Source organism: Anser cygnoides, chromosome 1, assembly GCF_040182565.1.
Source record: "Anser cygnoides isolate HZ-2024a breed goose chromosome 1, Taihu_goose_T2T_genome, whole genome shotgun sequence".
Taxonomy (NCBI): domain Eukaryota; kingdom Metazoa; phylum Chordata; class Aves; order Anseriformes; family Anatidae; genus Anser; species Anser cygnoides.
In genome coordinates, this window is record NC_089873.1 from 1,092,512 (window position 1) to 1,103,939 (window position 11,428).

Consider the following 11,428-nt stretch of genomic DNA (forward strand, 5'->3'; position numbering starts at 1 on the left):
GCTGACGCACGGCGGCCGGGCACCGGCGTGATGCTGAGCTCCGACGCGGACGGGCCCCCCCCCCCCTCCGGTGTCCCCCCCCCCGACAGCCGCACACCCCCCTTCCCGGTCCCCAAATCCGGATCTCCCCCCCCCCCCCCCAGCCCCGCAGCTGGGCTCGGTGCGGTGCTCGCCTTCCTTCCCCTTCTCCTCCTCCTCCTCCTCCTGTCCTCCCCCTGTGACCCCCCCCGGCCTGGATCGCAGCCCCCCCCCCCCCCCCGGGGCAGGGGGCACAGCGGAGCAGCCCCCCGGGAGGCGACTGCGATGGGGATGGGGACGGGGGGGGCTCAGCCCCTCCCCTCCTTGCACCCCCCTCCCTTCATCCCTGCACCCCCCCACCTGCACCCCCCCCCCCGCACCCCCTCCACCTTCACCCCCGCCCTGACCCCCCCCCCCAGTCCCGAGGACAGACGGATGGACAGATGGACAAACAGACAAAAGCGGCACGGAGCAGCCAGGCATCTGTAAGGTGACGGGGGCTGGGGGGGGGGGACGCGGCTCAGCATGGCCCCCACCCCTGTGCCCCCCCCCGTACCCAGCTGGGGGCTGAGACCTGGCACCCACTGCGATGGGGGGGCACGGGGCGGTGGTTGCGTGGTGCCTCCTCGGCACCGACAGACAATTTTTGGGTCCCCCCCCCCCCAGCATTTAGCGCCAGGCACGTGGTTGGGATCGCGGGGTGCAAACGGCAGCACCCATGGGGACCCCCCTCCGTGGGTGCCAGCACTCGGGCGGGTGACCCAGGCACGGCTGTACCCATCTGAGCAAGGGGCGCATCGCCACACAGTGCTGCTGCACGGAGACGGATCCGGGGGAGCTGCTCCTGGGGGGGGGGCAGGGTCAGGGGGCTGTGTCGTCCCCCCCCCCGAGCCCCAGTTTTAGCTCTGTAGAGTTTTGGGCTGTCGGTGCTGGGGCGTCCCGAGCGCTGCTGTGGTTTAATTGGGAAAAGGGAAAGAGACCGAGGGGGGAGTGGGGCAGGGAGCCCGTGGCCGTCCCCGCGGCGCTGCTCCCATGGGGGATGAGCTTGGGGCTCTGGCTCTGCTCCTGGGGGGGGGGGCAACCCCCCTGGCTGTGCTTCGGAGGCGCAGGGCTGGGCACGCCGTGGATTTGGGGTTGGCTTTTTGGGGTGTGATCACCTCTCGGGCACCGGTGGCACCTGGGGCTGCAGTGTCCCCCGGGGGGCACGGTGCCTGGTGGCTCCATTTTCCTGGGGGGCGTCCCATGCGCCCCCAGCCCCTGCTCACCTCCCTCAGCAACCCCTCGGTAACGAAGCAAAGGCCTCACCGGGGCAATTAAACTGCCCTCGCCGGGGAGCAGGGGCAGCATCCTGGTGCAGCCGGCCTCGCGCTGCCCAACGTGCACGGGGGGCTGAGGCAGGAGGGGTGGGTGCTGCGAGGCTGCGCGGGGCGAGGTTATAAAACCACCCATGAGCTCCGGGACGGGAGGACAGCTCCGGGATGGGAGAACGGGGGTGCCAAACGCGGTCGGCGAAGCGGAGGGCCGTGGTGGGGTAACTAAATCAGCGCAGCGCCGCATCTGTGAAACCGCGGGGGCCCACCCGGCTCCTGCTTTGCACCCTGTGCACTCCGGGCAGAGGCAGCGGTGCTGTGCCCTGGCGCTTTTTGGCTGTGCCGTCCGTCCCCAGCTGCTTGGGGGGGGGGGGCAGCCCCAGCCCTCCCCAGCACCATCCCCAGGGCCGTACTCGGAGCCACGAGGCCGGTGCTGGGTGCCGGGCAGGCTCGCTGGATCAGCCAAGCGCCACGCTCGGCCCCGGCGAGGGATCGATTGCAGGAGGAGGCAGAGGCCGAAGCTCGGGGCCGAGAGGCCGGCGGTGGAGCAGAGGCCGGGGCCGCTCCGGGTGCCCAGGGCCGGAGGGAACGGCCGGGGAGCGCTCGTCCCCGCTCCGGGTGCGGGCGCTGGGCTCAGCCTGGTCGGAGGTGCCGGGCACCGCGGCCGTGCGAGCTTTGCTGGTGCACGCACGTGAGCTCCAGCCGAGCACTGTGCGAGGTTTGGGTGCGTGGTGGTGCTCGGAACCATTTTGGGTGCTTCAGAAATCACTGCAGAGTGCCGCGGAGCCTGACCCGCGACCTCCACTCCGCGAAGCCACCAAATTTAGGGGCCCTGCTCGACACACGGGGAGCGCAGCGCCTGCAGCACCCATAGCACCTGCAGTGCCTGCAGCACCCACAGTGCTTGCAGCACCCATAGTGCCTGCAGTGCCCATAGTACCTGCAGCAGTCACCGCGCCTGCAGCACCCGCAGCACCCGCAGCACCCACCGCCTGCTCCCTGCAGGACAGGGGCTGGGGGCGTCCCATGGAAAGCCCCAGGAGACCCCACGCCCCCAGCTGCCCGCATCCAGCCCCGCACCTCCCCATGGCGGGGCAGGAGGCCCGCTCGTGCCGCTCGGCTGGCCGGGCGCGCTGGTTTGCAGCCCCGCTCGTGCGCTGGGGCTTCAGCTCCATTACGGGATTAGCGGCGATTAGCGCCGCTGCCAGCCTCCCGCGCCGTCCTGCCTGTGAACACTTCGTGGGTGCTGGCAGGAGCCCGCAGCTTGCAAGCCCGGTGCAGGAGCACCAGAGGGCCGCGCCGCCGCCGTGGTGTGCAGCCAGCTCCGTGTGGTCCCGTCGGTGAATTTGGGCACGGAACCCGGCCCAGGACACGAGCGGGCAGGGAAGGGACACGGGGCGCAGCGGGGGACGGCTCGTGCCTGCGCACAGCCACGCTCAGGGCCGTGCAGCAGCGTGCTGCCTGCGTTGCGCAGGGTGTGAGGGTGCACAGGGCCTGCGTGGTGCAGGGATTACAAGGTGTGCAAGGCTTACAAGGTGTGCAGGATGCACAGGGTGTGCGGGGTGCATGGGCATGTGGGGTGCGTGGGGTGTGCGGGGTTTACGAGGTGTGCAAGGGTGCACAGGGTGGCACGCACAGTCATTGCCACATGGCACTACTGGGAGAGTGCTGGGCAGTGCTGGGGGAACACTGGGTAGCGCTGTCACAACACTGGGAGCACTGGGAGGGCACTGGGCAGGACGGGGAGAGCACTGGGAGAGCACTGGGAGAGCACTGGGCAGCATTGCAGTGGCACTGGGGGCACTGGGAGGGCACCGAGGCACAGGCAGAGCACAGGCAGCACTGGGCTGGCAGTGGGAGCACTGGGAGAGCCCCTGGCAGCACTGGGAGGGCGCTGGGCAGCCTGCCTTCGGTGCCAGGCCTCAGGCAGCAGAAACCATCCCTGGGGAAGCGCGTCCCAGGGTGGGGGGCTGCGGGGCTGGGGGCCAGCCGTGGCTGGTGCGCACGCTCCGGTGGGCTCGTGCCGGTTAGCACGCTGCCTTGTGCACCTTGCTTTGCTCTCACTGGTTTGCACACGCAGCCCGCCCACTCGCACACGCAGCCCGCCCACTCGCACACCCAGCTCACTCTCAGGCTTGCACGCCCATGCCCCTGCCGTCCCTGGGCATCCGAACTCAGGCGGCCGCGGCATTCCTCGGGCTCACCGGGCACCGCAGGACTATGAGCAGCAGCCGCTGCCCTCCTGCTGGGCTGCTGGCACGCCTGCGGCCATGTCCCCGGTGCTCCCAGGGTCCCAGGAACCCCACGCATCCCGGGGGTGTCCCCCTCCCCACTCCCACCCCGCCTTACCCCTGAGCACAGCTCGGAGCAGCCGCTCAGCCTGAGCGCGCGTCTCTGAGGGCTGTGGTGTGGGCGCAGGCGGCGGTGCCGTGCCGGACCCTGCCCGCCAGCCGGGCCATGCTGACCCCCCCCCGTCCCCGCTGCCCGCAGGTGGAGGTGGAGGTGGAGAGCATGGACAAGGCGGGGAACTTCATCGGCTGGCTGCACATCGAGGGCGTCAACCTGTCGGTGGCCCTGGTGGAGCACGCGCTCTCCAAGGTGCACTTCACCGCCGAGCGCAGCCCCTACTCCAAGGCGCTGCTGGCCGCCGAGGAGGCCGCCAAGCAGAGGAAGGAGAAGGTGAGCGGCCCCTTGTGCCACCGCGCCGGCCCCGACGCCTCCAGGGACCCACGCCGGTGGCCCCGCGCGTGTGGCCGTGGGCTGGATGCCCGCCCCAGCCCCGTCCCCTGCTCGCCCCCCCCAGGTGTGGTCCCACTACGAGGAGACGCCGGTGGAGGAGGTGGTGCCGGTGCTGGAGGAGAAGGAGCGCACGGCCAACTACAAGCCCGTCTTCGTCACGGAGATCACGGACGACCTGCACTTCTACGTGCAGGACGTGGAGACAGGTGAGGGGCGGCAGCAGCACTGTGGGGACGGGGTCGCTGCTCCGTGCCCCCCCTCCCCGTGCAGCGGGGTTTCACTGCTCACCCCCACCCGCAACTGAAGGCGGCTGCTTTCATTACAAAAAAGGCCGTTTAAATTAAAAAAGCGAGCTGCGGCACCGGGCAGTCGCTGCCCGGTGTCCCCAAGTCCCCAGCGGGGTCCCCACACCGAGGCCAGGACGGGTGGTTGGGGATGGGGACGGGGACAGGGCACGGTGCTGCACCCCCTGCCTGGCGCAGCGTGGGGCACCCTCGTCCCCATGTCCCCGGGGTGCACGGGGGGGTGGCACCGGTGCCGGCACCCCATAGCGCAGCTCTGCACGTCTTGTGGCTGGCAGCAGGGTCTCAGCGTGGCGGTGCTGGCCACCACGATGTCCCCAGCCCCTGTCCCTGCGGTGGGTGGCTTTATGTCGTTGGGCTGAGGACGCTGGGTTTTGGTGAGCAGCCCCGAACCCACGCCCCCAGCGCTGGGTGGGACTCGAGCAGCCTCTGGGTGCCCCCGTCCTGCACTGGGGGGGATGCCACATGTGTCACCCGGGCACCCGACGCCCCCCCGCAGGCGCCCAGCTGGAGAAGCTGATGGAGAACATGCGCGCCGAGGTGGCCAGCCACCCGCCCGTGGAGGGCTCCTACGTCCCACGCCGCGGCGACTTCTGCATCGCCAAATTCGTCGACGGAGAATGGTGAGGGTCCCGCTCCCCCGGCACCCCCTTCACAGGGGTGACCCCCCCCCCCCCCAACACTCCTTTACCTCCCCCCCTTCCCTGTGCAGGTACCGTGCCCGGGTGGAGAGGGTGGAGTCGCCCGCCAAGGTGCACATCTTCTACATCGACTACGGCAATGTGAGTGCGCAGCGTGGGGGTGCTGGATGGGACCCCCCCCCCCCCCCCACCTCCAGGCGTGTCCCCCTTCGCTGGGGGTGCAGCCCTGGGGATAGGGGCTTCGGGGAGCCCGTGGGTGCCCCCCAACCCCATTTTTCCCCCCGCAGAAGGAGACCCTGCCCTCCTCGCGCCTGGGCGCGCTGCCCCCCGCCTTCAGCACCCGCGTGCTGCCCGCGCAGGCCACCGAGTACAAGTTCGCCTTCATCCAGGTGCCCCAGGACGTAAGCAGGAGGGGGGGATTTGGGGTGTGGGGGGGGGGGAAACCGGGACGGGGGGCAGCGGGGGGGGGTGGGCACAGCCCCTCGGTGGGGAGCGGGTGCCCACGCTGGCCCCCGCCGCAGGACGACGCGCGGGCGGACGCAGTGGACAGCGTGGTGCGGGACATCCAGAACACGCAGTGCCTGCTCAACGTGGAGCACCTGGGGCCCGGCTGTCCCCACGTCACCCTCCAGTTCGCCGACTCCAAGAGCGACGTGGGGCTGGGGCTAGTCAAGGAGGGGCTGGTCATGGTGGAGGTGCGCAAGGAGAAGCAGTTCCAGAAAGTGGTAGGTGGCAGCGGGACGGGGGGGGGACCGGGGAGGTGGCGCTGGGCAGGGGACCGGGGAGGTGGCACCAGGGAGGGGGACTGGGAAGGGGACCAGGGAGGTGGCACTGGGCAGGGGACTGGGGAGGTGGCTCTGGGAAGGGAACTGGGGAGGTGGCACTGGGAGGGGAACTGAGAGGGGGACCAGGGAGGTGGCACTGGGCAGGGGACTGGGGAGGTGGCACCGAGAGGGGAACCGAGAGGGGGACCAGGGAGGTGGCATTGGGTTGGGGACTGGGGAGGTGGCACCAACCGAGAGGGGGACCAGGGAGGTGGCATTGGGTTGGGGACTGGGGAGGTGGCACCAGGAGGGGGACTGGAGAGGTGGCAATGGGAAGGAGACTGGGGAGGTGGCACTGGGATGGGGACTGGGGAAGTGGCACCAGGAGGGGGATCGGAGAGGTGGCACTGGGTTGGGGACTGGGAAGGTGGCACCAGGAAGGGGACCGTGCAGGTGGCACTGGGCAATAGGTGGCACCAGGCAGTGGGAGGGGGCCGGGTGCCCGGCGATTGACGCCCACCTCCCATGACGCCGCGTCTGTCCCTGAGGTGGGACAGTGTCCCCAGGCACCAAAAAGGGGGGACCCCGCCACCTCCCCCAGGGTCCCAAGACCCTGCCCCATGGGGCGGGCACCCCCTTCTTCACCGACCCCCACCCTCAAGGTCCAGGTGGCGCAGGGGGGCAGTGGGGGGGGGGTCCCTGCGGTGTGCAGCCCCCCAGGGCAGGGGCAGGGGGCTCACCCCGTGGCCGTGTCCCCGCAGATCACCGAGTACCTGAACGCGCAGGAGACGGCCAAGAGCGCCCGGGTGAGTGGGGGGCAAAGGGGTGGTCGTTGGGGGGGGGGGCACCCATCCCCTATGGGTCCTGCGGTGCTGGCTGCAGCCCCCATATCACTGGGGGGGCGGCTGTTGTGCCCCCATCTCCGGGGGAAGATGCTGGATGTGCCCCCCCCCCCCCAGTCTCCAAGGGGAGGTGATGGATGTGCCCCCCCCCCCCAATCTCTGCGGGCAGTTACTGGCCACAGCCCCCCCAAAGGGGAGATGCTGGATGTGCCCCCCCCCCCCCCCCCCCCCATCTCCAAGGGGAGATGCTGGATGTGCCCCCCCAAAGGGGAGATGCTGGATGTGCCCCCCCCCCATCTCCAAGGGGAGGTGATGGATGTGCCCCCCCCCCAGTCTCTGGGGGCAGTTACCGGCCACAGCCCCCCCCAAGGGGAGATGCTGGATGTGCCCCCCCCCCCAATCTCCAAGGGGAGGTGATGGATGCCCCCCCCCAAAGGGGAGATGCTGGACATGCCCCCCCCATCTCCAGGGGCACACTCTGCATGTGCCCCCCCACCTCTTGGGGGGCAGTTACCGGCCGCAGCCCCCCCCCCATCACCGGGAAGATGCAAGTTGCACCCCCCCCCCCACCAAGGGCCGGTGCCGGCCGTGCCCCCCCCCCCCCGCACCTCGGAGGGGCGATGCCGGCCGTGCCCCCCCCCGGCTGCGCCCCCATCGTGCCCCCTCCCCTGCAGCTGAACCTGTGGCGCTACGGGGACTTCCGCGCCGACGACGCAGACGAGTTCGGCTACAGCCGCTGAGGGACACGGACGAAGCCCCCCCCCCCCGCCCCCCCACCGCCGCCGCCACCGTGCCCCCCCCCGTCCCCTCTGACCCCCTCCGGGCCCTCCGAGGGGGCCGCGGCTCCGTGCCCGGGGCGGGGGGGGCCCCGTCCCCCTGCCCTCCTGCGACTGACAGCTGATGTGCCCCCCCCCCCCCCCCCCAGGCCTGTGTCCCCCCCCCCCCCACTTTCGTCCCCTGTCCCCCCCCCGTCCCCCCCGCCGCGGCCCTGGCCTGTATTTAAAGCTTTGGAGGCCCAATAAACGTAGCCGAGCGTCGGGGGGGGGTCTCTGTCTTGGGGGGGGAAGGAGGGGTCCTGGGGGGGGGGGCAGAAGGAGGGGGTCCTGGGGGGGAAGGAGGGCATTGGGAAGGGGGGGGGGAACGGGGAACAGGGCATGGTGCTGGGGGGGGGGGGGGGGGGGGATCCTGCAGCTCCTGGGTCCCAAAGGGGGACCCCCAGGCCCAGGTCCCAGATTTGGGCCCCAACCCCGGGCTCCAAACCCTGGACCCCAAACTGGGGCCCCCAAACTGGGGACCCCGAGCTCGGGTCCCGGTCCCCTGAACTCCAAACCCTACTGACCCCAAATTCAGGTCCCAGCCCCTTGACCCCCCCCCCCCCCAAAGCCCAGGCTCTAACCCTGGAGCTCAGCCTCGGCCCCCCCCGCCCCCGGACCTCAGCCCAGGTCCCCGCGCACTGCGCCCACCCCAGGACCCCCCCCACCCCGACCTCCAGACCAGGGACCCCAAAAGCGGCCCCCGGCCCCGTGTCCCACCCGCAGCCCCCCGGTGCTGCCCCCCCCCCCCCCAGGGCCCCCCCCCACCGGCGGTGAGGGGTCCCCACGCGCCGCCTCGCTCCTGGGGCGCTCATTAGGGCCGCGCTAATTTAATCGGAGCACAATTAGAGCCCAGCGCGCTGGGTGGCGAGCCTCGGTAATTAATGCAGCTAACGGCTGTAATTAACGGGGGAGCTGGGGGGGGGGGGGGGCCGCCAGGAGCGGGTGGTCCCTGGTGGGTCCCTGGGGGGGGTCTCTGGGGACCTCAGGGTCTGCTGGGGAACCCTTGAGGGTCCCTGGGGTCACCCCATGGGGGTACCTGGGGTCGCCCCCCCCCCCCTCCAGCTCTCTGGGGGGGGGGTCCCTGGGTGGGGGGGGGGGGCTGAGCTCCCACCCATTGCGGGTGGCCACGAAGGGACCCACGCAGAGCCCCGGGTCCCCGTCGGTGCCCCCGGTGCAGGCCGCAGCCCCCCCCAGTGCCCCCCAGTGCCCCCAGTCTCTGTGTGTGCTGACCCTGCCGCAGCAAACGGGGGGGGCTGTTAGGGACTCGTGTCATTAATTGGGGCGGGGGGGGGACAGCACAGCCGGGGGGGGGCTCGGGCAGTGTGGGTGTCACCGGGAATGGGGGGGGGGGCAGGGGGTGTGGGACCCTTCCCATGTGCCGTGGCTCCATGGGACAGGTTGGGGGGGACACGGGGACACGGGGGGACACGGGACAAGGGGGGGGGACACGGGGACGGGGGGGACATGGGGACAGTGTGCCCCCTGCCCCCCCCCCCCCCCCCCCCCGAGGTCCCGGTGCCACCAGCCGGGGGTCCCCTGCAGCCCCGTGCCCTGTCCCCAGCGCACCCGGGGTGTCCCTGCTGGGGGGGGGGGGGAGAGGGGGGCCGGGCTGGGGGGGTGGTGGGTGTACTGGGATGTACTGGGTGTACTGGGGCTCTGCCGGGGTGTGCTGAGGCTATACTGGATTTTACTGGGCTGTACTGGTCCGAACTGGTCGCTGCGCACCGGGGCGGCGCTGCCGGCAGCGGGAGCGGCTGGAACGGAGAGAAACGGCGACACCTCCCGGTGCGGCACGGCACGGCACGGCACGGCACGGTACGGCACGGCACGGCACGGCACGGTACGGCACGGTACGGTACGGTATGGTACGGTACGGTTCGGTACGGTACGGTTCGGTACGGTACGGTACGGTACGGTTCGGTACGGTTCGGTACGGTACGGTACGGTTCGGTACGGTACGGTACGGTACGGTACGGTTCGGTACGGTTCGGTACGGTACGGTTCGGTACGGTACGGTACGGTACGGCACGGTACGGTACGGTACTGTACGGCACGGCACGGTACGGTACGGTTCGGTACGGTTCGGTACGGTACGGTTCGGTACGGTACGGTACGGTACGGCACGGTACGGTACGGTACGGTACGGCACGGCACGGTACGGTTCGGTACGGCACGGTACGGTACGGTACGGTTCGGTACGGTACGGTTCGGTACGGTACGGTTCGGTACGGCACGGTACGGTACGGTACGGTACGGCACGGCACGGTACGGTACGGTACGGTTCGGTACGGTTCGGTACGGTACGGTTCGGTACGGTACGGTACGGTACGGCACGGTACGGTACGGTTCGGTACGGTACGGTACGGTACGGTTCGGTACGGTACGGTACGGTACGGCACGGTACGGTACGGTACGGCACGGTTCGGTACGGTACGGTTCGGTACGGCACGGTACGGTACGGTTCGGTACGGTACGGTACGGCACGGTTCGGTACCTCCCGGTGCGGCACGGCACGGTACGGTTGGTACAGTACGGCATGGCACGGCACGGTACAGCACGACCCAGTATTGCCCCCTCCCACTACAGCCCAGTCCCAGCACGGCCCCGTCCCGGTACAACCCAGTCCCAGTACAGCCCAGTCCCAGTACAGCCCAATCCCAGCACAACCCAGTCCAAGCACGGCCCCATCCCAGCACGGCCCCGTCCCAGTACGGTCCTGTCCCAGTATGGTCCCGTCCCAGCGCAGCCCTGTCTCAGTACAGCCCAGTCCCAGCAGAGCACAGCCCTGGCCCCGTACCAGCACATCCCAGTCCCAGCACAGCCCCATCCCAGTCCCAGCACATCCCAGTCCCAGCACAGCCCCATCCCAGTCCCAGCACATCCCAGTCCCAGCACGGCTCCATCCTGGTACAACCCAGCACAGCCCAGTCCCAGCACAGCCCAGTCCCAGCACAGCCCCATCCCAGTACAGCCCAGTCCCAGCACAGCCAGGTCCCAGCACAGACAGGTCCCAGCACATCCCAGTCCCAGCACATCCCAGTTCCAGCACATCCCAGTACAACCCAGTCCCAGCCCAGCCCCATCCCAGTCCCCGTGCCCTTGTAACGCCGGTGCGCCGGGCGCTGTGCACGCTCAGTCCCCGTGTCCCCGCGTGTCCCTGTCCGCGCGTGTCCCTGCGGGGGGGGGGGGGGTGCGCCCGGCGCCGTGTCCTGCCCGTGCCGTGCCCCCCGTCCCCGTGTCCCCGTCCCTTGTCCCGACAGGGCGTGGCCGGGGCGTGGCCGGGGCGGGGCCGGGGCGGGGCCGAGGGGCGGGGCGCCCCGGGGCCGGGCACGTCCGGCAGGGACCCGGTGCGCGTGGGGCCAGCCCCGGTGTCCCCGTGCCCAGTGTCCCTTTGCAGCGGTGTCCCCGTGTCCGTGTTCCCTTGTCCCCGTGTCCGGGTGTCCCCGTGTCCGTGTCCCCGTGTCCCCGTGTCCGTGTGTCCCCCTGTCCCTCTGTCCCGCTGTCCCCGTGCCCCTCTGTCCCCATCTCTCCGTGTCCCCGTGCCCCCGCGTGTCCCCGTGCCCGTGTCCCCGTGCCCACGTCCCGGTGTCCCCGTGCCCCCCCATGCCTTGTCCCCGTGCCCCCCGTACCGTGTCGAGGAGTCCCCGTGCCCCCCCCCGTGTCCCGGTGTCCCCGTGCCCCCCCCCGTGTCCCGGTGTCCCCGTGCCCCCCCCATTCCCGTGTCGCGGTGTCCCCGTGCCCCCCCATGCCGTGTCCCCGTGCCCCCCCCCGTGTCCCCGTGCCCCCCCCGTTCCCGCGTCGCGGTGTCCCCATGTCCGTGTCGCGGTGTCCCCGTGCCCCCCGCGCCCCCCCCGTGTCCCCGTGTCGCGGTGTCCCCGTGCCCCCCCCCCCGTGCCGTGTCCCCGTGCCCCCCCCGTGTCCCGGTGTCCCCGTGCCCCCCCCCGTGTCCCCGTGTCGCGGTATCCCCGTGCCCCCCCCCGTGTCCCCGTGTCGCGGT

General features: G+C 71.2%; 1 protein-coding gene across 1 annotated transcript in view; it reads left to right on the forward strand.

Moving 5' to 3' along the window:
• The window catches only part of SND1 (staphylococcal nuclease and tudor domain containing 1), a 115,398-nt gene extending 107,745 nt beyond the window's left edge, over positions 1–7,653 (forward strand). Inside the window, exons 17-24 of the mRNA XM_066995149.1 lie at positions 3,819–4,007; positions 4,132–4,273; positions 4,869–4,992; positions 5,082–5,151; positions 5,298–5,411; positions 5,532–5,735; positions 6,536–6,580; positions 7,291–7,653. Coding sequence (XP_066851250.1) covers positions 3,819–4,007; positions 4,132–4,273; positions 4,869–4,992; positions 5,082–5,151; positions 5,298–5,411; positions 5,532–5,735; positions 6,536–6,580; positions 7,291–7,356 — 954 coding nt within the window. The 3' untranslated portion in view covers positions 7,357–7,653. The remainder of the gene's footprint in view (positions 1–3,818; positions 4,008–4,131; positions 4,274–4,868; positions 4,993–5,081; positions 5,152–5,297; positions 5,412–5,531; positions 5,736–6,535; positions 6,581–7,290) is intronic.
• The last annotated feature ends 3,775 nt before the right edge of the window (positions 7,654–11,428 follow it).